This window comes from Paroedura picta, chromosome 3, assembly GCF_049243985.1.
Source record: "Paroedura picta isolate Pp20150507F chromosome 3, Ppicta_v3.0, whole genome shotgun sequence".
Lineage (NCBI taxonomy): Eukaryota > Metazoa > Chordata > Lepidosauria > Squamata > Gekkonidae > Paroedura > Paroedura picta.
Genome location: NC_135371.1, coordinates 117528960 through 117553390, shown reverse-complemented (window position 1 = coordinate 117553390; position 24431 = coordinate 117528960). Strand labels below are relative to the sequence as shown.

At 46.4% G+C, this 24431-nt stretch overlaps 1 protein-coding gene across 5 annotated transcripts in view; it reads left to right on the top strand.

The window, feature by feature from the left end:
• The window catches only part of PRKACA (protein kinase cAMP-activated catalytic subunit alpha), an 89184-nt gene extending 65124 nt beyond the window's left edge, over nucleotides 1–24060 (top strand). For all 5 annotated transcript variants that reach the window (XM_077327346.1, XM_077327347.1, XM_077327345.1 and 2 more), the window contains 2 exons: nucleotides 20660–20824; nucleotides 23378–24060. In XM_077327346.1, coding sequence (XP_077183461.1) covers nucleotides 20660–20824; nucleotides 23378–23503 — 291 coding nt within the window. In that variant the 3' untranslated portion in view covers nucleotides 23504–24060. The remainder of the gene's footprint in view (nucleotides 1–20659; nucleotides 20825–23377) is intronic.
• Nucleotides 24061–24431: the final 371 nt, after the last annotated feature.

The window sequence follows — 24431 nt, the reverse complement described above, 5'->3', positions numbered from 1 at the left end:
TTCCTGATCCATCTAGCTGTTGCTTCCAAACAACTAGCAAATGTCCCTCTGGGGAGATCCAGCCAGCTGTCCATCAGGAGATAGAGCTGCGTGTCATCCACATACTGATGACATTGCAGCCCATAGCTCCAGACCAAATGGGCTGCAGGGTGCATATAGATGCTAAAAAGGTTAGGGGAGAGTATCGCTTCTTGAGGTACCCCACACGGAATCACAAAGTGGTCCAACAACTCTTCCCCTACTGCCACCTTCTGCACTTGTTCTCAAGAAAGGTCAGCCATTTCAAGGCTGTTCCCCCAATCCCTGCAAGGTGGCGGACCTATAGCTTGTGATCGACCACATCAAAAGCGGCCAATAGATCTAATAACACGAGAATGGCCGATCCGTCTTGGTCCAATTGGCGCTGGAGATCATCCATCAGCACGACTAGCACAGTCTCCACCCCATGGCCAGGATGGAAGCCACACTAGTATGGATCCAGGGCCGAAGTTTCCTCCAAAAATGCCAGGAGCTGGTCCTCAGTGGCCTTCTCAACTACCTTGCCCAGAAACGCAAAATGTGATACTGGGCGGTAGCTGGCAGGGTCCCGCGGATCCAGCGATGGTTTCTTCAGCTGGGGATGAACCACTGCTGCCTTGAGCATTTGAGGGAAGCAGAGCAACAAGACTTTATCGGCAAAAAAGCCCACTAAAGTCTCACAGCCTAAGTCCAATTTACTACTATTTGGGCACCCTTCCTTGAAGGCAGTAAGAGACCGAACTACCCTATTCAATCGTGCTGGGCGAGAGCTAGCAGATATGATTTCCGCAGCGAAGTAATCATGCTTCGCTGCTTTCACCGCCATCTCATATGCCCTCATAAGCGTGCAATGAGATGTCTTTGCCACCTCGTCGTCAGTCTTCCGCCACACTCACTCTATTATTATTATTATTATTATTATTATTATTATTATTATTATTATTGAATTTCTATCCCGCCACTCCCAATGGCTCGTGGCGGGTTCCAACACATTTAAAACCCCAATAAAATCACACAATATATAATTACAAACAGTTCCCGAGATGTCCAAAATGGCGGACTAAAAATAAGAAAACTCACCCACTGTCCACCAGGGCGGCAAGCTCTTCCCTAGCGTGCCGGCCTCAACCATAAACATGGCGGAAGAGGTCCGTCTTACAGGCCCTGCAGAATGGCGAAAGCTCCCGCAGGGCCCGTAGCTCTTCAGGGAGCTCATTCCACCAGGTAGGGGCCAGGACCAAAAAGGCCCTGGCCGTACCACAGCACCTTTGTACCTCACAGTACACATCTCTTAAATATATCCTTAGGGCTGGTCCAGTCTTTCATTTTTATCTGGGAAGATGTTATTATATCAATGTTGTATTTGTTCATTGGTTTTTGAGGATGCTTCAACTAGTTGCCCATTTCCTGGAGGCTGATAGATTTGTCAATGAAAAATAGACCCTCTGATGCTCAATAAAAATGGACCCTCTGTGCCCTTAAAAGATTTGTATTACAACATTGTATCACAATACTAGAATGAGTTATCTTAGGTTAATCAGTGCATTGAGGACTTGAGAACTCTTATCAGTATTTGATCACATGGCATATAGATGACAATTACATATGGACTTATTTTTTGATATTTGGATTTTTTTTAGAATGCATAGATCTGCTACCCCCTGTTGTTGGATTTTGGTCTCTACTTTATGTATACCTTTTGAAAAATACTATTTGATTGCTGGATCTTGAGGTTTTCCCTTGAATTTTGTTTTTGTTTTTTAAGAAAGAAAATGAAACAAGCAAACAAACCTTAACTTAAGATTCTCCATCAGTGCAGCCAAAGCAGTCTCTGTTCCAAAGGCAGGCCTGAAGCCAGACTGAAATGGGTTTATGAGCAGACGTGTCACCCAAGAACTCCTGGAGCTGCTCCACCACTACATGCCATATTACCTTTCCCAGAAAAAGTAAATTGGAGATTCGCAGCCTTGTTCTTAGCTAATGAAGGTTATTTTTTAAGGCAAAGATTTAATAACTGCCTCCTCCAAGAGCCTAGTAGAACACTCAGTGAGAAATTTAGATCAGTACCTTTTCCCAGCATGATTTTAGAAGCCAGAATCGGCTGGTTGTGTTCATCCTCTCAGTGGTCTGGTCGTTCATCAAAGGACATGACCTGATAAGATAGCCTCAGCATATATGTTGACCATTTCCACACAGAGGGGTAAAACGTGAGTGGATGGTAAATCTCACGTTTGCAGCCGTCCTAACGGGGAGACCCCTCCCACATTTTCCCTCTGCCCCATGGTGCCTTTTTTCTCCTGAGGAGGCTGCAAAGAAAAACAAAACAAACTTCTCCTTCCACTCCCTGGCTTGTCAATCACAGCAAGCCACCAATTACAGCACTGCAGTTCTCTCGTGGACTGAAATTTCCCCCTGCAAAGACACTTCCGCGTTGCTATGCAGTAATGCCAGAAGAAGAAGAGGAAGAGGAGGAGGAGGAGGAAGAGGAGAGCCCTGATATCACTGCTCAGTCAGAACAGCTTTATCAGTGCTGTGGCGAGCCCAAGGTCCCCCACCTGGCTGCACATGGGGGAGCGGGGATTCAAACCCGGCTGACCAGATTAGAAGTCTGCACTCCTAACCACTACACCACGCTGGTGTAAAATGTAGCACAGGTGGTGTAAAACACCACGATTGGTGTAAAATGCAACACAGTTGCATTTTAAATAAAAATCAAGTTGCTTGTTAAATAAAAATCAACACTGTCACATTGCTATGGAGAAATACCAGAATAATACAGCATTCCCGCCCCCCTTTTGGGATTCCTGTTCTTTTGGACTTTATTTCTCTCTGGGTGGATTTCTGAGACATTGAACATGGTCCCTGGAGCCAAAAAAGACATTTTGTGTTAATGGTTGGCTTAAAATCAAAGCATTCAGACCCTGTATAATTGGGAGAAGGATGCTAGATCACCCCCCCTTTTTCCCAGCTCATTCCCCATCTCCAGAAAACAGAAAAGGGGCTCTGTTTTGCCTGCCTAATCCCCAAAAGACCATGGACCCTGTAAAGAAGATTTTATTTTAATTTTGACAGTGTAGGTTGGTGGTTGTGCTGCAACATGAACCATGTCAATAAAAAAATGACTTGGAACAGGAAATGGAGGGGAGGTTGGGACAACACTGCAGAGACTATCGCACATTTCCCCCTCCATACAGGCTTATTCCTGGTTGCACACTGGTTGCTCACTGGTGTGATTTAGGGATATAAATCCGGTTTTGGTGATTTCCAAAATTACGTTAAAAATGGCCGAAACTCAATCCAACTACTGGACACCCTTAGGATGCAAGTGACGTCATGTGGAGGGGGCTCTAAAACCCACCAACATTCGAAGGCTGTCCAGGAACAGATTCTTTGTGCAGAAATGGTTGTTGAAATTCCCAGGGAACAATAATCGTTGAGGTCTTTAACAGCAAGTCTGAGATTATCTCCATCAACTCAGCAAGGCACTCCACTTGCAAGCCAGGAGACAGCAAATCAGCAGGATCCCTAACCTGTCCACAGCTGGCATCTGTGACAGGCATCTACTGATGAATAAAGACTCACAGAAAAGAATTACTACCTGCTTCCATCCTCTGGTTGGCAAATAACCTTACACCCAGCTGGTGCCAGTTGTGCCAACCTGACAACATCCAATTCAGCAAGTCAGATTTCAGTCAAACAAACCAAGTCCACCTATTCTTCAGATAACAGGTCAGAGACTTGGCATTCCACAGACCAAGGTTAAAATAGAGCCACACCACTCACACTTGCCCAGATGAAATGGAGATTGAACATGCAGTGAGCATCACCAGCACTTCTCTTGCTGCCATACCTTCCCACTCCCTGCACATCTGGATCAGGGATGAAAAAATCCACATGGCGTAAAATAACCAATACTGCCTTCAGGGATGAAATCTTCTACTACTCATTCCAAGAAATAAAACCAACAACAGAGCCCTGCCAACTGTTGGCATCTTATACCACCTGGACACACCAGAGGGGCAAAATCTGAAGGTACTGTCCCTGGCTACAGCTGCATTATAAAGCCTAGTTGGCTAGAAAGAACTGACTGCAGACAAAATCACCAAGTTCCTGGAGGTGCAAAGAATTAAACAGTCAGGAATTCTTACTTCTCCTTCCATGCATTCACTGTCCTGATCAACTGGGGAAGTAATCACAGGAAGGCGGAAGGATGAAAGGGCAACATACCTCTTCCACTTCAAAATTAAAAGATGGTAGGGGCTAATAGCTATATAAGCCCTGCTAGGGAATATCTCTGGCAGCAGAGAGGGGTACACAGGCCCTTAGTGTCCAGGGTCTGGCAGGTGCCTAAGTCATCAGGTCCATCCAAACCTAAGGAACACAAACCAGGAGGAAACAACCACCAATGAAAGTTCATCATTGAAAACAGCACAAATCTAGAGTCTGTTCTGGTTGCTTCATTAATTATTAAAACAGAGACAAGACACATTTTGCTGTTGGATTTAATATTAAGGAGTATTGTATAAATATTATATTATATACTGATTTTGATAGCGTGGGATAGGTTCTCCCTTTTTTCTGTTAGTACGTTTATTCAGAACCGCCTGTTTTTCGTGTTGTAGATAGACAACCATATCAGATCTTGAACCTTCAGGTTCTCACAATGTTGGTGCCTTTGATCAACTTCCTTGGCCTGCTGCAGTTGTTCCCAGAGGACCTGATTTCTAGCTCCTGCTGGAACATGTAGGCTGAGGGCACAGCTGAGGTGGAAGTTGTCCAAGGGAAGAAATGTGGATGGAGACCATCTGTATCTGCAACTGCTCCTGCAGAGCGGTAGTAATAAAAGAGTAAGGGCAATGTGTGAGGAGAAAGGGCGGGCCCTGTCCAAGATAAAAACTCGGAGGGCCCAATCAGGAGCCCCAATGGCTGCTTGGCCCAGCCTGGCCTGGCCTGGCTGGGGAGTCGCTGCGCAGACAAAGAAGGCTACCAGTACGGTGAGTCCTCCGGCCGGGTTCTCCAACTCGGGAAAGGAGTAGGGATGCCGTGTTGAAGATGCAGCGGCCCTGCTCCTTTCCAGCCCACCACCCACCTCCTCAGGGCCGCGCAGACTGGCCCGCCCTGCCCCGCCAGCCCTGGGAAGCCAGGCCCGGGGGTGGAGGGGGTCGGGTAATGGCTTCAGCATGGCGAAAGGAGCAAGCCCGGCGCGTCTCTGGCCAAGGATGTGTGGGGGGGGGAAGGGGTCGGGAGATGGCTTCAGCAGCTCTAAATGAGCAGGCCCGGTGTGTCGGAGACGTGCCAGGCCTACTCCTTTCGCCCTGCTGATGGCCAAGGATGTGGGGGGGAAGGGGGTCAGAGAATGGCCTCTTCCTCCCCATCCACTAGCGCCCGCTGTCCCACTCTTGCACCGCCGCTGCTTCCACGCCACCAAACACGCACACGCACACGCACACACACAGGCACTCCCCTGTCGCGATCTTCCCCCCCCCCCGCACCGGAGTCCCGCTGTTGCGCTGCCGCCACTTCCACGCCAACGAACACGCACACACAGACAGGCACTCACCCACCACGATCTCCCCCCCCCGGAGATCCCCCACCCCTTCCCCCACCCTAAACACCCACGCAGCCACCCCTCTCTACACCACGCTCTTCCCCCATATCCCCCTCCAAATTCACCCCCTCGCAACTCTCCAACACCCCCTCGCGGACCCCTTGCACGCGCCCGTCCCATCCCATTCCACCTACCTCCCTGCATGCCTTCCTTCTTCCTTCCTGACTTCCTCTATTTCTCTATCTCCTTCCTGTCTCTCTGTTTCTCCCTCTCACTTGCTTCCTGTCTTCCTGCTTTACTTCCTTTCTCCCTTCCTTTTTTTCTCCCTTCTATCCATCCCTTCAATCACCCCTTGCCCTCCTTTCTCCCTCCCTTCCCTCCTTCCATCTTCTACCATCCTTTTCTACACTCTTCTTCCCCATCCACTAGCGCCTGCTGTATTCTACAGCGGGCTTAATTTCTAGTAGTTTACCATAAACGACATCTGTTGTATGGATGAGTCCATAGCATTGTTGTACACAAATTCTGCTACAGACAGTAGAGTGGCCCAGTCATTCTGTTGATAGCTAGTATAGCACTGTAAATACTGCTCTAACATGGCTTTTGTCTGTTCTGTCTGGCAATCTGACAAACTTAAGACAAGTGAACCTGTGTACCCAGAAGAGAATGCATGATATGTCACAACTGACAGGTGACCTGAATTCCCCACTCTGAGATCAGGTGCTTAGATAGTCCATGGAGCTAGAAGATGTGTTGGAGGTAGAAGTGAGCCAAACCCCAGGTGGGTGGGTATCTTCTTGGTTGTGTTCCCAAGTACCTGGTGTGCTTTTTTTTTGTGCAGAGAGGTCTTGCTGGTGCAGTCCCTGGATGCATTTCCTGTGCATGGCTGCAGCAGGCAAAGCAGCAAATATTTCCAGTGGGAGGATGGTGGCCAGTAGCTTACCCCAGCTTTTGAGAGAGAGCATCTACCCGCTTGTTCCTTGGATCTGGAAATGTACTTGACAGTAAAGTTGAACGGGGAGAACAGTGGCCACACGATCTATCTCTGCACTTTCTAGAGATGTTCAAGGTTCTGGGCATCCATGTGTATCTGCATTTGCTGTTGAGCCTCTTTGAGGTGATTTCTCCAAACTGAATGCTGCTTTAATGGCCACAGCTCCCTCTTCAAAATGGTGTAATTTTGTTCTGCAGGCACCAGCCAACAAGATCAGTATGCACATGGTTGAAGTGACTCTGTGAGGGTCTTCTATTGTGATAGAATGGCTCCAAGATCGAAATTGGAGGTGTCATTAACTACAATGAATGTCAAATCAATGTCAGTATATTGGAGCAAGGGCTTGATGGAAAACTAAGTTCTCAGGACCTGAAATGCCTGTTGAGCTTCTGAGGTCCTTTGGAATGGCTCTTGAGGTTTCAGTAATCTGGTTAATGGCACAGCAAGAGATACAAAGTTCAAGATACTGTCTACAGTAGTTGGAAAACCCTAGGAAGTGTTAGATATCTTTAATGTTCTGCAGAGCCTGGTAGCATAACGCTGTCTCCACTTTCTTGAGGTCCATCAAGATACCTTGTGGCGATATATGATGGCCCAGGAACTCCACAGAAGTCAGACTAAGTGCACGTTTTCCAGCTTGGTGTACAACCAGGGCTTCAAATGCTTGAAGGGCTATAATATAGAAGATGGAGCAGAGTTGTTTTATGTTGTCCTAGAGGACAGACCAGAACCAATGGGTTTAATTAATTCAAAATAATTTTTGGCTAAGCATCCAGAAAAGACTCCTGACAGAGTGGTTCCTCAGTGGAACAGGCTTCCTCAGGAGGTGATGACTTTTTCTTTGGAAGTTTTTAAGCAGAGGCTAGATAGTCATCTAACAGAAATGCTGAGTTTATGAACTTAATTAGACAGTGAGTGGGTGGGCTGGAAGGGATGTGTCAGTGCTTTTGTCTTTTGATCCTTCCTTGAATACCCATGTAATTTTTTTTTTGGGGGGGGGGGAATCACTGGGACATGAAATTGGGGTCAATGTGGGTGGGCAGGTAGTTGTTGTGAGTTACTGCATTGTGTAGGGGGTTGGATTAGATGACCCTGGAGATTCCTTCCAACTCTATGATTCAATGCCTGAGGCAGTGTAGGATAGCACAAGCATGCTTACGATGTCTGGCAGCATCATGGGAGTAGATCAGGATGTTATCTATTTAGAAGACAACAAACTGATCCAAGTGGTCTTGGAACATGTCATTCATGAATCTTCGGAATATAGCCACTGTGTTGCAGAGACCAAATGGCATGACCAGGTACTGATATTGCCCATATCAGGGACTGAATGCCGTCTTCCATTCATCCCCCTGCCAAATACACACCAGGTTATATGCCTCCCCCTGGAGATCCAACTTAGTATAGATGGTAGCTCTATGCAGTTGCTCTAGGACAGTCTTTCTCCTTTTTTTAACCATTGAGAAACCCCTGAAATATTCTTCAGGCTTCGAGAAACCCCAGAAATGGCTCAATTGTGCAGAATATGATTGGGAAGCCTGTGTACATGCCTACCTGGGGTCCCTCCACTTCCACCTGCCTATCATTGGCCATTGTGGGAGGAGGGGCTCCACATGACTGTATATGGTCATATCACCCAAAAATGTATAACAAATTAAAAAAAATAATTAACTTCTACCCATTCAGGAAACCCTTCCATCAAGAAACCCCAGGGTTGCATGAAACCCTGGTTGAGAAAGCCAGCTCTAGTTCAGGCATCAGTCGCAATGGATACTGTTCCCTCAGTGATCTGGTTCAGGGCCAGGTGATCATTGCAATAGGTGTAGTCCATGCTAGTTCTTGACAAACAGGACAGGAGCCAGTGTTGGAGATGTGAACAGATGGATAAATCCACATTGCAGGGGGTTTTGCTAGGAATTTCTAAAGTGCAGTGTGTTCAGGCACGGGCAGGGCATACAAGCTTATTCAGCTGTTGTATGGTTGATGAGGGGGGAAACTGATCATCCCCATTCTTGTCAAACACATCTGCAAAGTTTGCATAATTTTCTGGGGTGAGAAACAACTGTGGACAAGGGATAGCCTCCATTACAACTGATGAGATTTGGTGTGGGCAGGGTTCCTGGAAATGAAGCTCCTGGTGGACCCATCGGATAACAGTGGGTCCAACACACTGGGGAAACAGAGCATATGGACAAGGTGAAAACAGAGCTGTTCCTGGTGGTGTTGTACCTTTAAGGTGAGCAACTGAGCCTCCCGGGTTACTGGAAAGCAGAGGGCAGCCATCAACGGCCTCCACCAGGGTGAGTTGCAATGGGACCTGATCCAGGGATCAGGGGCTGTCCAGTGCTGGGGTCAGCGAGACCACTAGGCCCAGCATCATGCCCCAGGTCACATTGTTCGTTGCCTATGAATGGGATCTCTTCTTCTCAGTGCAATTGGAGGCATAATGCTTGAACTACCACAGTAGAGGCACAGATTTTGGGCTTGGTGTCTATTTGCCATCAGCCAAGGGCAAGTCGCCCCCAGCTACATCAGCTCACCCTCACCCATAGCCATAAACACTGGTGGAAGATGGTTGAGTAGGGCTGGCAGATGTTGGATAACCACACAACTGGGAACCTCACCTTGAGCTTGCTTCCTGGCCTCCAAATGACTGTCAGTGTGAAGGCCCAAGACTATGAGGATTTGAGGGTGGGGGATTGACTTGAACCAGTATGTTTAGAATCTCATTAGCTAGGGCATCTGAAAATTGGTCCATTAGTGCTGCTTTATCCCAAGCCATGTCCTGGACCAGCAGCTGGAACTCCATGGTATAGGCAGACACCATGGTATAGGCAGACACCCTTGACCTGAGGCAACAAATCCATGTCTTCTGCTTTCTGGGGTTTGGCAAATGCAGTCTTCATGTGGGTTATGCCAGCCAGCTAGTTCACTCAGGAGCAGAGGCTGGCTGGGCAGGAGCAGAATATACCACTTGGCTGCTTGCCCTTTCAAGAGACTTAGGATGAAGCAGACTGGGGTCTTTTCATCTGGAAAATCCAGGGCTCAAAGATCAGTGTACAGCTGGCACCAGGCCATGAAAATCAGGAATTCTTCCACCCACACACCCCTTCTCTGGTGGACCCACTGGGATTTTCCCTGGGGCACAAGGAGCGGTGTAGGCAGTACTGCCCCACCGGGTGGCCGGGAGGGTGGGGGTAGCTGTTTGCTGTTTTAGTTGTTGCTGAAGGAAAGCCAGTATGTGATCAGCTGGACACTACAGCACTGCTCCTGCACTTCCCTCCAGGCCTGCCTTCTCTGGCATTCCAAGAGCTGCGGTGACCCCAGGGGCAAGGCTGGTGGCTGCAGGGCCTCTGCTGCAGCTTCTGATCCCAGCCTGCAGGACTGAGGGTGTGGCAGGCTGAGATTCCTCCATCTGAACCTGGCAAAGTTTCAACCTTGTCTGGTGGGTCTTTCTGTAGCATCTGAGGGCAGGATTCACTTCCTCCATCTCTCCCTCTTATAAGGAGGTGTTGGCAGGCATGCCCACAAACCTAACCAGCTACCAAGTTTGGACTCAGATGATATGGCACTTGTCTTCATTCCCAGGTCCCTCCTCCCTTCCCCTCCCCATCCGGGTCACTGAAGTGAGGAGGAAGACTAACCTCTCTTTGCTTAAAGGAAATGGACCTCCCCCATATCCCTTCCTTGTCGATGTCAGCTGGATATTCTTTATCACAAATATACTAATTCTTTTTGTTCCATTTCCATCATGTATGTGACAAGCAGCCAGTTTCTAGCTTGTTTCGATACTCTTCTTCAGACACAGTATTTCCTTACATAGTCAGCTTTGCTCTTCAACTGATCCTCCAATATTTTGGATCTACTTATGCCAACATAACATGCTAGTTCTGGAAGATTATTCTCACTCTCCAGCTTGGAATCAAGCTAAAAACTGGCTGCTTGCCATATACATGATGGAATTGGATGATGGAATACAAAGAATTAGTATATTAATAAAATATAATGGTTTTATATTTTTATTGTAAACTGCCATGGGCTGTCCTAGCCGGGAGTGGCAATATAGAAATTTAATAATAGTAACAAAGATATCAAGCTGACAACTACAAGGGAGAATTTTTTACTCCCTTAGATCATAGAATCATAGAGTTGGAAGGGGCCATACAGGCCATCTAGTCCAACCCCCTGCTCAACGCAGGATCAGCCCAAAGCATCCAAGAAAAGTGTGTATCCAATCTTTGCTTGAAGACTGCCAGTGAGGGGGAGCTCACTACCTCCTTAGGCAGCCTATTCCACTGCTGAACTACTCTGACTGTGAAAATTTTTTTCCTGATATCTAGCCTATATCGTTGTACTTGAAGTTTAAACCCATTACTGCGTGTCCTCTCCTCTGCAGCGAACAGAAACAGCATCCTGCCCTCCTCCAAGTGACAATCTTTCAAATACTTACAGGGCTATCATGTCCCCTCTCAACCTCCTTTTCTCCAGGCTGAACATTCCCAAGTCCCTCAACCTAACTTCATAGGGCTTGGTCCCTTGGTCCCAGATCATCTTCGTCGCTCTCCTCTGTACCCTTTCAATTTTATCTACGCCCTTCTTGAAGTGAAGCCTCCAGAACTGCACACAGTACTCCAGGTGTGGTCTGACCAGTGCCGTATACAATGGGACTATGACATCTTGTGATTTTGATGTGATGCCTCTGTTGATACAGCCCAAAATGGCATTTGCCTTTTTTACCACTGCATCACACTGCCTGCTCATGTTTAGTTTACAATCCACAAGTACCCCAAAGTCTCGTTCACACACAGTGTTACCTAGAAGCGTATCCCCCATCCAGTAGGCATGCTTTTCATTTTTCTGACCCAGATGCAGAACTTTACACTTATCTTTATTAAATTGCATCTTGTTCTCATTTGCCCATTTTTCCATTGTGTTCAGATCTCGTTGAACTCTGTCTCTATCTTCCGGAGTATTTGTCAGTCCTCCCAATTTGGTGTCATCTGCAAACTTGATGAGTAGTCCCTCCACCCCCTCATCTAGATCATTAATAAATATGTTAAAAAGTACCGGGCCAAGCACCGAGCCCTGAGGTACCCCGCTACTCACCTCTCTCCAGTCTGATGAAACACCATTGACAACAATTCTTTGAGTGTGGTTCTCTAACCAATTCTCTATCCACCTAACTATCTGAAAATCCAGATTGCAGTCCTTCAACTTATCCATCAGAATATCATGGGGAACCTTGTCAAAAGCTTTACTAAAATCCAAGTAAATGACATCAACCGAATTTCCCCAATCCAGCAAACCTGTTACTTGGTCAAAAAAGGAAATTAGGTTGGTCTGGCAGGACCTGTTGGAGACAAATCCATGCTGACTTCCTTGGATCACCAAATTGTCCTCCAGATGTTTGCAGATCGCTCCCTTTAATATCTGCTCCATTATCTTCCCCACAACAGAGATCAGACTCACTGGTCTGTAGTTTCCCGGGTCATCCTTCCTCCCTTTTTTGAAGATCGGAATAACGTTTGCTGTCTTCCAGTCCTCCAGGACATCTCCAGTCCTTAAAGAGGTTCCGAAGATGATGGACAAGGGCTGTGCAAGTTCTCTGGAAAGTTCTTTGAGTACTCTCGGGTGCATTTCATCCGGACCAGGGGATTTGAACTCATCCAGTGCAGCTAAATGCCTCAACCTCTCTATCCATGTTAACCTGCCACCCAGACACTATCCTTTGGTTACGGCCATCTCTAGATGTGCCTAAACACTTTGACCTGTGGGAAAAAACAGATGTAAAATAGGCACTAAGCCTTTCTGCTTTCTCTGCATCTTCCGTTAGAGTTTGTCCATCCGCACCCAACAGTGGGCCTATTGCCTCCTTTACTTTAAGTTTGCTCCTCACATAACTGAAAAATCTTTTCTTGTTACAATGGGCTTCCCTGGCCAATCGTAGCTCACTCTCAGCTTTGGCCTTTCTGATGAATGATCTACAGTGCCTAGTAACCTGTAGGTACTCTTCTTTAGAGCTCTGTCCTTCCCCCCATTTCCTGAACATTTTCCTTTTCTTTCTTAGTTCCTCTTGAAGTTCTCTGTTCCTCCAAATAGGCTTCTTAGAGCTCCTGCAGTGTTTTCGTCTTTCTGGGATAGTCATTGATTGAGCATGGAATAGCTCTTGAGTAGCGCCCACCCTTCACATGCTCCCTTCCCTTCCAGCATTCTCGTCCATGGTATGACACTCATCATGTCTCTGAGTTTATTAAAGTTTGCCATACGAAAATCCAACATCCGCGTCTGGCTACAAGCTTCCTTGGCTCCCCATCTCAAAAGGAATTCTATGAGGACATGGTCACTTCCCCCTAGGGTCCCCACCTCCTTCACCTCATCCACCAACTCTTGCCTGTTGGTCAGTATTAAGTCCAGTATGGCTGAACCTCTTGTGGGTTCATCTACCATTTGATAAGTGAAATTGTCAGCCAGGCAGGTCAGAAAGTTGCATGACTGAGGACACTTCGCAGAGTTTGTTTCCCAGCACACATCTGGGAAATTGAAGTCTCCCATGATGACAAGGTCCTGCCGCTTGGATATTTTCTCAAGCTGCTCACAAAGTGCAGCATCCACATCCTCTCATAGGTCAGGCGGTCGGTAGCAGACACCAACCACCACACTGTTTGTTTTCCCCTCGCTTATTTTCACCCAGATGCTTTCCACTGTAGATATGCTCTCCTTCACTAGAATTTCCTGACAGGTAAGCACTTTTCTCACATACAGTGAGAACGTTTGTGCTCAGGATACATGCCGCTATTTTGACTGATGTGCAGAAAGCCCTAAGTTTCCCCTGCTGATTTCTGAATATTGCTATTTTAAAGTGTGACTTTACTGCCACCCAGAGTTTGGCCAGCAATGTAATGGCTATGGCTACTTGTACCCACACATGGAAAACAGTTGTTAGGGTTAAGACATCAGAACTTTTTGCTTTCAGAGGGTAGGAAGTATCATTAGAATCATACAATCATAGAGTTGGAAGGGGCCATACAGGCCATCTAGTCCAACCCCCTGCTCAACGCAGGATTAGCCCTAAGCATCCTACAGCATCCAAGAAAAGTGTGTATCCAACCTTTGCTTGAAGACTGCCAGTGAGGGGGAGCTCACCACCTCCTTAGGCAGCCTATTCCACTGCTGAACTACTCTGACTGTGAAAAACTTTTTCCTGATATCTAGCCTATATCGTTGTACTTGAAGTTTAAACCCATTACTGCGTGTCCTCTCCTCTGCAGCCAGCAGAAACAGCATCCTGCCCTCCTCCAAGTGACAACCTTTCAAATACTTAAAGAGGGCTATCATGTCCCCTCTCAACCTCCTTTTCTCCAGGCTGAACATTCCCAAGTCCCTCAACCTATCTTCATAGGTCCCTTGGCCCCAGATCATCTTTGTCGCTCTCCTCTGTACCCTTTCAATTTTATCGACGTCCTTCTTGAAGTGAGGCCTCCAGAACTGCACACAGTACTCCAGGTTGGTCTGACCAGTGCCGTATACAATGGGACTATGACATCTTGTGATTTTGATGTGATGCCTCTGTTGATACAGCCCAAAATGGCATTTGACTTTTTTACCACTGCATCACACTGCCTGCTCATGTTTAGTTTACAATCCACAAGTACCCCAAGGTCTCGTTCACACACAGTGTTACCTAGAAGCGTATCCCCCATCCAGTAGGCATGCTTTTCATTTTTCTGACCCAGATGCAGAACTTTACACTTATCTTTATTAAATTGCATCTTGTTCTTATTTGCCCATTTTTCCATTGTGTTCAGATCTCGTTGAACTCTGTCTCTATCTTCCGGAGTATTTGCCAGTCCTCCCAATTTGGTGTCATCTGCAAACTTGATGAGTAGTCCCTCCACCCCCTCATCTGGATCATTAATAAATATGTTAAAAAGTACCGGGCCGAGCACCGAGCCCTGAGGTACCCCGCTACTCACCTCTCTCCAGTCTGATGAAACACCATTGGCAACAACTCTTTGAGTGTGGTTCTCTAACCAATTCCCTATCCACCTGACTATCTGAAAATCCAGATTGCAGTCCTTCAACTTATCCATCAGAACATCATGGGGAACCTTGTCAAAAGCTTTACTAAAATCCAAGTAAATGACATCAACCGAATTTCCCCGATCCAGCAAACCTGTTACTTGGTCAAAAAAGGAAACTAGGTTGGTCTGGCAGGACCTGTTGGAGACAAATCCATACTGACTTCCTTGGATCACCAAATTGTCCTCCAGATGTTTGCAGATCGCTCCTTTAATATCTGCTCCATTATCTTCCCCACAACAGAGGTCAGACTCACTGGTCTGTAGTTTCCCGGGTCATCCTTCCTCCCTTTTTTGAAGATCGGAATAACGTTTGCTCTTTTCCAGTCCTCCGGGACATCTCCAGTCCTTAAAGAGGTTCCGAAGATGATGGACAAGGGCTGTGCAAGTTCTCTGGAAAGTTCTTTGAGTACTCTTGGGTGCGTTTCATCCGGACCAGGAGATTTGAACTCATCCAGTACAGCTAAATGCTTCTCGACAACCTCTCTATCCATGTTAACCTGCCACCCAGACACTATCCTTTGGCTACGGCCATCTCTAGATGTGCCTAAACACTTTGACCTGTGGGAAAAAACAGATGTAAAATAGGCACTAAGCCTTTCTGCTTTCTCTGCATCTTTCGTTAGAGTTTGTCCATCCGCACCCAACAGTGGGCCTATTGCCTCCTTTACTTTACGTTTGCTTCTCACATAACTGAAAAATCTTTTCTTGTTACAGTGGGCTTCCCTGGCCAATCTTAGCTCACTCTCAGCTTTGGCCTTTCTGATGATTGATCTACAGTGCCTAGTAACCTGTAGGTACTCTTCTTTAGAGGTCTGTCCTTCCCTCCATTTCCTGAACATTTTCCTTTTCTTTCTTAGTTCCTCTTGAAGTCCTCTGTTCATCCAAATAGGCTTCTTAGAGCTCCTGCAGTGTTTTCGTCTTTCTGGGATAGTCATTGATTGAGCATGCAATAGCTCTTGTTTGAGTAGCGCCCACCCTTCACATGCTCCCTTCCCTTCCAGCATTCTCGTCCATGGTATGACACTCATCATGTCTCTGAGTTTATTAAAGTTTGCCCTATGAAAATCCAACATCTGCGTCTGGCTACAAGCTTCCTTGGCTCCCCATCTCAAAAGGAATTCTATGAGGACATGGTCACTTCCCCCTAGGGTCCCCACCTCCTTCACCTCATCCACCAACTCTTGCCTGTTGGTCAGTATTAAGTCCAGTATGGCTGAACCTCTTGTGGGTTCATCTACCATTTGATAAATGAAATTGTCAGCCAGGCAGGTCAGAAAGTTGCATGACTGAGGACGCTTCGCAGAGTTTGTTTCCCAGCACACATCTGGGAAATTGAAGTCACCCATGATGACAAGGTCCTGCCGCTTGGATATTTTCTCAAGCTGCTCACAAAGTGCAGCATCCACATCCTCTCGTTGGTCAGGCGGTCGGTAGCAGACACCAACCACCACACTGTTTGTTTTCCCCTCGCTTATTTTCACCCAGATGCTTTCCACTGTAGATATGCTCTCCTTCACTAGAATTTCGTGACAGGTAAGCCCTTTCCTCACATACAGTGCCACTCCTCCACCTCTTTGATCTATTCTGTTTTTTCTGAACAGTTCATATCCATCCACCATTACATTCCAGTCATGAGAGTCATTCCACCAAGTTTCTGTGATGCCTACTAGATCATACCTTTCCATCAGCATGAGAAGTTCCAGCTCTTCCTTTTTATTGCCCATGCTTCGGGTGTTAGTATAAAGACATCTGAATCCTTTTACTTTTGGTTCCCTATGAGCTGGCCTTGCTGGTTGGGCTGCCCCCGATTGTTTTCCTTCCATACACTCCCTATGTTGATCGTCTCCTTCCCCTTGTGGCTTTAGTTTAAGGCTCTCCTGATGAATCTCCCCAGGTTCCTGCCAAACACATTCTTCCCCAGTTTAGATAAGTGCAGTCCATCAGGTGCTAGTAGGCCTTCCTCAAGAAAGCCTATCCCATGGTCCCAGAAACCAAATCTCTCCTGCCGGCACCAACTACGCAGCCAGTGATTCACCTCCATTATCTTCCTCTCCCGACGCATTCCTCTTCCCTTGACAGGCAAGATTGAAGAGAATACCACTTGTGCCCCCATTTGCTTGAGCTTCCTCCCCAGATCTTGATAGTCTTTTTTAATAGGAGCGATGGTATTCAGGGACATGTCGTTTGTTCCCACATGGACCATCATAAATGGGTAGCGATCCGTAGATTTGAGGAGTTTGGGCAGCCGTTCTGAAACATCTTTAATTTTCGCCCCTGGCAAGCAACACACCTCTCGGGTTAGGGGGTCGGGCCCAGCCACATGGTGATCCATTCCTCTTAGCAGGGAGTCTCCAATTACCATCAGATATACTGATGTTGCATAGCCATTAGTACACAGATTGTATCTCCTGATTATTGTTATATTCTACATATCCTGTTTATTCCTGGGATGAAATTAATGCAAAAGAAATTCTGTCTAAACATCCAGAAGAAGTTCCTGAGAGTTAGAGCGGTTTCTCAGTGGAACAAGCTTCCTTGGGAGGTAGTGGGTTCTCCATCTTTGGAAAATTTTAAACAGAGTCTGGATAGCCATCTGACAGAGAGGCTGATTCTGTGAAGATTCAAGGGGATGGCAAGTTTTGTGCGTCTCGGTGTGGCTCGCAACAGGAGGCATAGCAGGTAATTAGGAATCATTCTTAGGAGGAAAGCAGGGCTGGTGTGCAGTTTGGGGCAGCTCTCTGTCTCTGTCTCTCTCTCCCTCCGTTGCAGAAGGGGCGACTCTCTCTGTGTCTCTCTCTCCGTGGCAGCAGGATCCATAGCAGGTAATTAGGGCTCGTTCTTATGAGGGAAGCAAGGCTGGTCAGCAGCTTGGGGCAGCTCTCTGTGTGTCTGTCTCTGCCTCCCTCACAGCAGGAGCAATAGGAGGGAATGAGGGCTCGTGTTCGGTCTGGCAGGGCTCTGTGTGTCTCTCTCTGTCTCTGGTGCATCTGAGAGGAACGTGGCTAGCCTCCAGGGAGGGAGGGCGGGAGCGGTAGAGGTAGGGCCAATCAGGGTGCAGACAGCAACACTGGCAGCACCCTGGTTGGCCCTATTCCAACTTGGTCACCCAGACACATTCCACCCCCACCCCCCTGTCTGTTTCACAAATATATAGAGGAACCATGGATAAGGATGGAAGCCTCCCTGAGTTCACTTGTGGGGAGAGGTGGTAAAAAAGCCAAATAAATGAATATTAAATGTATAAGAATTAGGCATTGGAGAGACTTCCCTCTGAACCCATCTTCTCCCCCATTCTTTCCCTTAGGAATTTTTTCTGTGTTCTGCTTGGATTTCTGCTGCACTAAAACTATCCATGCTACTTTCTGTTGGAAATAAGAGCACTGTTAGGAGTGGCACTGATCCAGCATATCTCCCCACTTCCCAAGCACACACAGTCATTGTTGGGGAGTAAACAGAGTGTGAATAATCTCTTGTTATGCTGAGCCAGGCCACTTTGTGGCATGAAACAACTGCCATTGTTTCGTCTGAATTGAAACCTGTGCAGGTGTGTGCTGCATACCTGAAATGCCTTCAGAAGTGGGCTTGGCCAGTGAGTTGTCTTGGGGTTATGCTAGCACATAGCTATTGTTTACCCTGCTGGCTGTTATAAGTAGTTTATAAATCATTGTTTTATTGTAATCATTAGCAGCCTTGAAAGTTTACTTAGAAGTTCTTTTGCTAAGAGTATGTAGTACTTGTTGAATAAATGTCCTAAATTGCTAGGAGGGTGGTTCGGAATTGTCCTTTGGGGTAACTACCTTCCCTGTTGAGCCTGTGACATTCTCATTAAATACTTGCAGTAACATGAAGTATACCAGAGCTTTGCTTTATACTATGCTTTTAATTCATGATATTTCCAGTTAGCTGGCAAATAAGCATTCTAGTGAGGCCATTAGGAGCTCAGTCAGTTGTGCTTCTCAGAAAAATTAATATACACAAACACCTGTGATCGGAAGGGAATGATGTGTCCTGGTAGACTTTAGTGCCTGGCTGATGGAAGCAGGCCAAGAAAGAATGCCTGGGATTGAAAACTAGATGAGTTGGATGGTAGTACAGCCATCACTGGCAGAAGGTGATGGCTGGCCTTTGGAAGAGGTTGTAAGTTAAGGTTCGATGCCCTGCTTAAAACAGAAATGGGATCTGGGTGTCAGTCATTCTTCTTTCAGGATTCCTTGTAGGTGCTGAGTGTACAAGCCACGGCAGTTTGCAACCTGAAAAAGGATTCAGGAAGTAGTGCCCACAGCCTAAGAGTTGTAAACCACTGTACAGTTTTTAAGAACAAGGCTCCTAAGTCCTCAATAATCACAACTACTTTTTTAAAGCATGTGTGTAACTGAATTTGCAGTTCATCATTTAAACAGAGGCATTTCTGTCCATGGGAATCTACAGCCTGTTATTTTTTTTATAGTTTGACCATGACTGTGTAGAGCTAAATTTAAGTGTATAGTAAGCAAAGCTGTTTACTCAGCATTTCTTAGAAAAAAGGAACTCTGGCTATTCTCAGACATCTAATCCACTTTCAACCACTAGAACCATGAGTTCACTAGAGTTGAAAGCTAGACGCAAGTGTGGAGGGTGCCAGAGTTATTTGCAGTGTCTCCCCCCCCCCACACACACACACTTTTTTGCCATCAAGTCACAACCAATTCACAGGGATTGCCAGGCAAGAGATGTTCAGGGGAGGCTGACCATTGCCTGTCTCTGCACAGCAACTCTGGACTTCTTTGGGGATCTCCCATCCAAAGACTAACCAGAGGTGACCCAGCTTAGCTTCTGAAATCTGATGCAGTTGACTGGCCTGAGCTTAGCCTACCTGCCACTTTTCTTTGCTTTTTTAATTCTCCCAAGCTTTACAAAAGTAGACTTTGGGAGTGGGCAAGGGGAGAAGCACTGAAAGGGAAACTGCCTGCCGAATGCTTATAGCTTCTTTAAAAACTGCGCTAATTCTTTCCTTCCAGCTGCTGTTGTGCCAAACCAGCCATACTCTTCCTTAAATGCAGGCTTTGTTCCAGACCAGATATCGTTACACAAGAACTCTGAATGGATCCTCCAGCTTTTAAGACTGTTAGTAGCAGCTGCAGGGAGCCTTGACTGGCTTCTGGGCCAGGGTATGTGGGGAAGGGTGGGCTAATCCCCATCCCACAAATCATTCTGTCTTTTCTACCTCCCTGAGGATATAGTTCACCATGGGATAAATGGTAATTTGCATTGAGAAAAACGGTTTGGGGGTAGGGATTACATCTTTCCTCCACTCACCGTAGCCCCAGTCTAAATTACTCCTTCCTCACAGCTGCTACTAACACTTTGAAAACTGGAGGTAATTTATGTGAATCGCCCAGGCTCTTGGTTTACAGCTTGATTCATTTTATGGCAAACACTTCAATTCGGGTAACAGAAAAGACAGCCTCCATAGTTCAGCAAGTGCAGAATCATTTAGAGCAGTCACATGCATTATACAAATGCTTAATTATTTGATCTGATAAATCAGTTAAATCTTATATTTGTGATAGAGGGTATACAGCATACTAGAACAGGTATGAGCATGTTAAAGCTTGTTAGCAGAACTTCCTGTGTTATGGTAAGGACTGTCTGAATTAAAACAAAGCCAGGTAATAGAGGTAAAATGGGCGGGAAGTAGAACTCATAGGACATACTGCTAGAGTGTGTGTTGAGTCCTTAGGAGAGATAGGGACAAGCTTTGGAAAAGAAGAAGGTGTGTCTTTTTTTGGTCCCTGAAACATTTGCTTGCCTTTATTTTATGAATGCCATTGTAACCTTTTGATTTCTGCCTCTGAGAACTTAGAAGCCCTTGTAAAAATGAAACGGTGATTCTAGGGAATCAGTAAGATGCATTTGACAACCATCCTGTCGTATCCTTGCCTGTGGAACAATGTCCCTTTCTTCTCTCCTATCATGAATGTCAGATTTCTTTGGGAGAGTGGAAAGATGGTTTCTTAACTTCTGTGACTTTCCCCTCAGGTTCGCTTCCCATCCCACTTCAGTTCAGACCTGAAAGACCTGTTGCGTAACTTGCTACAGGTGGACCTCACCAAACGCTACGGCAACCTGAAAAATGGAGTCAACGACATCAAGAACCACAAGTGGTTTTCTACCACCGATTGGATTGCCATCTACCAGCGGAAGGTAAGCTTGAGCAGGAGGAGACAGGTAGAAGTGGTTTGTTGTAGCTGCCTAGACTGTTATATTCCTAGAAAGGCAATACCAGAAACTTACTGGGGCTTAGCACTGTTGCTCACACCAGGCAAACACTGGCTTCTTGAACCACATAAACGACATTCTCCTACATAAAAGGTGCTTCAGTGTTGGGGAAAAGTGTATGTGAGGCAATGTTTCCCAGGAATGCAGTTGCAATAAAGGGTATGCATGATATGCGATTCTGAAGCATATCTTGGGATGCTCACGGGGCTGTCAAGAGCCCTTGCGAGCGCCTGAACAAAAATTCTCTCTGGGCTGTCTCCTCCTTGCACACTTGGGTTTCCTTTCAGAATCAGATGCACACATACAAGGTGCTCAGTTAGAATAGATGTGCTGCTACTTGTCCTTGAGGAATGGCACAGGCAAGACAGGGAAAGGGAGCAAGTCGGTAAAAAGATGAAAGGACAACAGGGACATATTCTCATGGGAGTTTCATGAGACCAAGGTATCCATTGGTGGTGTTGTAATAAAAGAAGATGATCCAAGTCATGTGCAGAGTGTCTTTACCTTGTCACTGCTGCCTGTCCTGACACTCTCCTCTTAATTTTATTTGTGAAAACGTCCAGGGCATATATACAGTTGCATTCCCATTTTCCTCCTCCCCAATCTCTACAAAGTTTCCATTCAAAGATATCACCTTTCCCCAGAACCCATTATTCTGATTCTGTAATTGCAGTAAAAATATTGTAGCAAAAAAACTGCAGTTACATGACACTACTGGACAATTTGGTTAACAGGCGTCTGTTACAGCAAAAGGCCTATCCATGAACGTATCAAGTAGAACATATCAAGAAGACGGCTTGCCATTAGTTGGTGACAAAGTTCCTACCAAGGACAAAATATTTGGTTCTTTTGCTGGCTGTGTGGTTTGTGGCGTGGGCTGCTGTGAACCTGGAGCCCTTCAGCATGCCACAGAGCATGGTGGGGCCAGCTGGGCAGTAGCCAAGACAGCCCCAGTTGAATTCTTCCAAGTATGGCTCAGAAGGCAAGAGAGCTCCACCTGCCCTGACATCTGGAGCTTAAAGGGGCAGTTCAGATCAGAAAGGAGTTATCCCCATTCCCCATGAATGCTGGAGAACAGAGCTTCTGCTGTCTTCATTTGTAATAGCTACCAGTTCTGTTTTCAGTCAAAAACACAGATACCAGCTTATCACTCAAATCTAATTTTAATTCAGTAGAAATCTGTATAGAATAACTAACATCAAAGCTGGGAAAGAGAAAAGGGCAGCTGAATGTGAAGGAACAGTAGGGGACAGGAGCAAGCAAAGAGAAACGGGGATAAATGGGGAAGGCAAGGCGCAGAGAGAAAAAGGGGGAAATTGGAAAAAGACTTTGGGAGAGAACAATGAAGGGGGCAGGATTAAGTTGAACAGAGGGAGTTATAGGTGTGGAAAGTGGGAGACAAAGAGGAGCCGTGGACCATGGCTAGCGAGCACATGCATTCTGGTAGCACTTAAGGAGTGGGAGGAAAACTCGACTCACCAAATAGCTAATAGTGGGCTGGTCTTCTGCTGTTGCTCCAGGCAATCAATCCAGAAAGTACTGAGAAGATTGAGAAATCTGCCTTGCCCAAGGATTCTGTTCCCTAGTGGCTGCTGTGAATTTGACCGGCTAGTCCTCCCTCCTGGCTGGAAAGGGCTGAGCCTCACTCAGCAAAACAAGCATTTTCTACAAACGTCTCAAAACCGGAAACCAGAAGCTGTACTATTCCCCCCTCCTCTTGCCTGCCATGCGCAGTAACTGCTGCTGCACCACCCCCTAGTGGTTTTAGTGCATAAGTGCACCAACATAAACACTCCCATGGGGACTTCTGCAAGACAATCATTTCCTAGGAACAGACCTTGAGAACGCCAACTTTGGTGGAGGGTATCGGACAGCATGGCTTCTCAGGGTCACATAGCTGGGCCTGGGAAATGTGTGCCCCTTGTTGTACCTCCCCCTCCTTCAGCAGCTCTGGATATTCAGTTCTTTGCAAGAAGGGCCAAGAATCCAGTTAGCCCGCTGCAGAATCCATGCTGGTAACAAGCTTCAATTTTGAAGAGGGTTAAGAACACAAGAGGTAGCTTATGGAGCAGGCTGAAATGCCTGTCTGTTCTAATATCATAGGAGCCACAAGCAAAATGTGTCGGAAAGTTCAAAAACAGCTCTTCTCGTGTCACCCTCAGCATTTTCTGCTCAGTGCATGCTGCCTTTGAACATACACGGTTTCATATATTGTTGTTGTTCCTGGCCTTCTTCATGAATTTGGCTGTAGCCACACAACTGCATTAGTCAATGGTGTGGGAATACTGAGATTATTTATGTGCAATTGTTTTGTCCTCACTGTTGGTTGGATCAACATCCACGTGTCCCCCACCTTTTTAAAAAATAAAGGGCTTATTTTAATGGCTGTACTTGGAGCTCAGTTTTTATAGCAAATGGTATAAACCCATGAAGACATGACCCATAATTACTCTTCCCATTATCCCCTTCCCTCTGCAGGTGGAAGCTCCCTTTATACCAAAGTGCAAAGGAGCTGGAGACACAAGTAACTTTGATGACTATGAAGAAGAAGAAATCAGAGTCTCCATCACTGAGAAGTGCGCCAAGGAGTTTGCAGATTTTTAGGGCCAGCCCCCCCTTTGCAGGCCACTTGCTTTGTGTGCCCAGGGAAAGGAAGGGCTGGATTTGATCAGCCCTGAGGGCCAGAGTTCCTTGCCTATGTTACTTTTGAGAGGTGGGAGGCTGTTGGGGTTCATCTGGATCTGTTTGGGCAGAAAAGTGAAATGGGGAGTTCATTTTGCAGCGGTGGGAAAGGCAGCAGTCCTGAGTGCCATCCCCCCCCTGCCTCCCACCACAAGCTAGAAGGTGGCTCCCAGCCCCTCTCAGGCAGGTTTTAAACAAATTCCCTTCCTCCCACACATTGTCTTGAGTCCATACACAAACCCTAATCAGACAGTCCCTAGTTTATTGGTGGCTTTATATAATTTTTTTTTAAGGGAAAGGGGATATTTTGCCATTCATCACCAACTTTAAAGATTTGTTTCATGGGGCATTGTAAGTGTTTCAGGGAGGGCGGGGAGAGGAAGTAAACACAACCACGTAGCACTTTGGTGTTCAGACCGGCACTAAATGGGTTAATGGCCCACCCTTGTCACCTCCCTTGTGGGAAGACCCTGTCATTTTATCAATATTTTCCCCCCAAGCTCCTTTTATTAACTTTAAAAAGTTGACTGGCTTTAAAAATGGGTTTTTTTAACAATCTAGGGAGGGACTTTTATATGCTGTCCCAGCACAATTAAATGAAATTCAGCAGGAATTTTAACTCTGTAAGAACAACTGAGTTTTAGCATGAAGGATTTATTCTGTTGGATAGAAACACTTTATTTCTGATCTTTAGGCCCTGTTTTAGGGAAATGGGGGGACATAAATAATCATACCTGCAAGAGAGGGGCAGTGATTGGTTGATAGGCAGTCCAGGGATACTAAAATGGAACTTTGTCCGATTTTTGTCCTAAATGTGCTCTCCTTCTCTTCTCCCTCTCCCTCCCGTGCC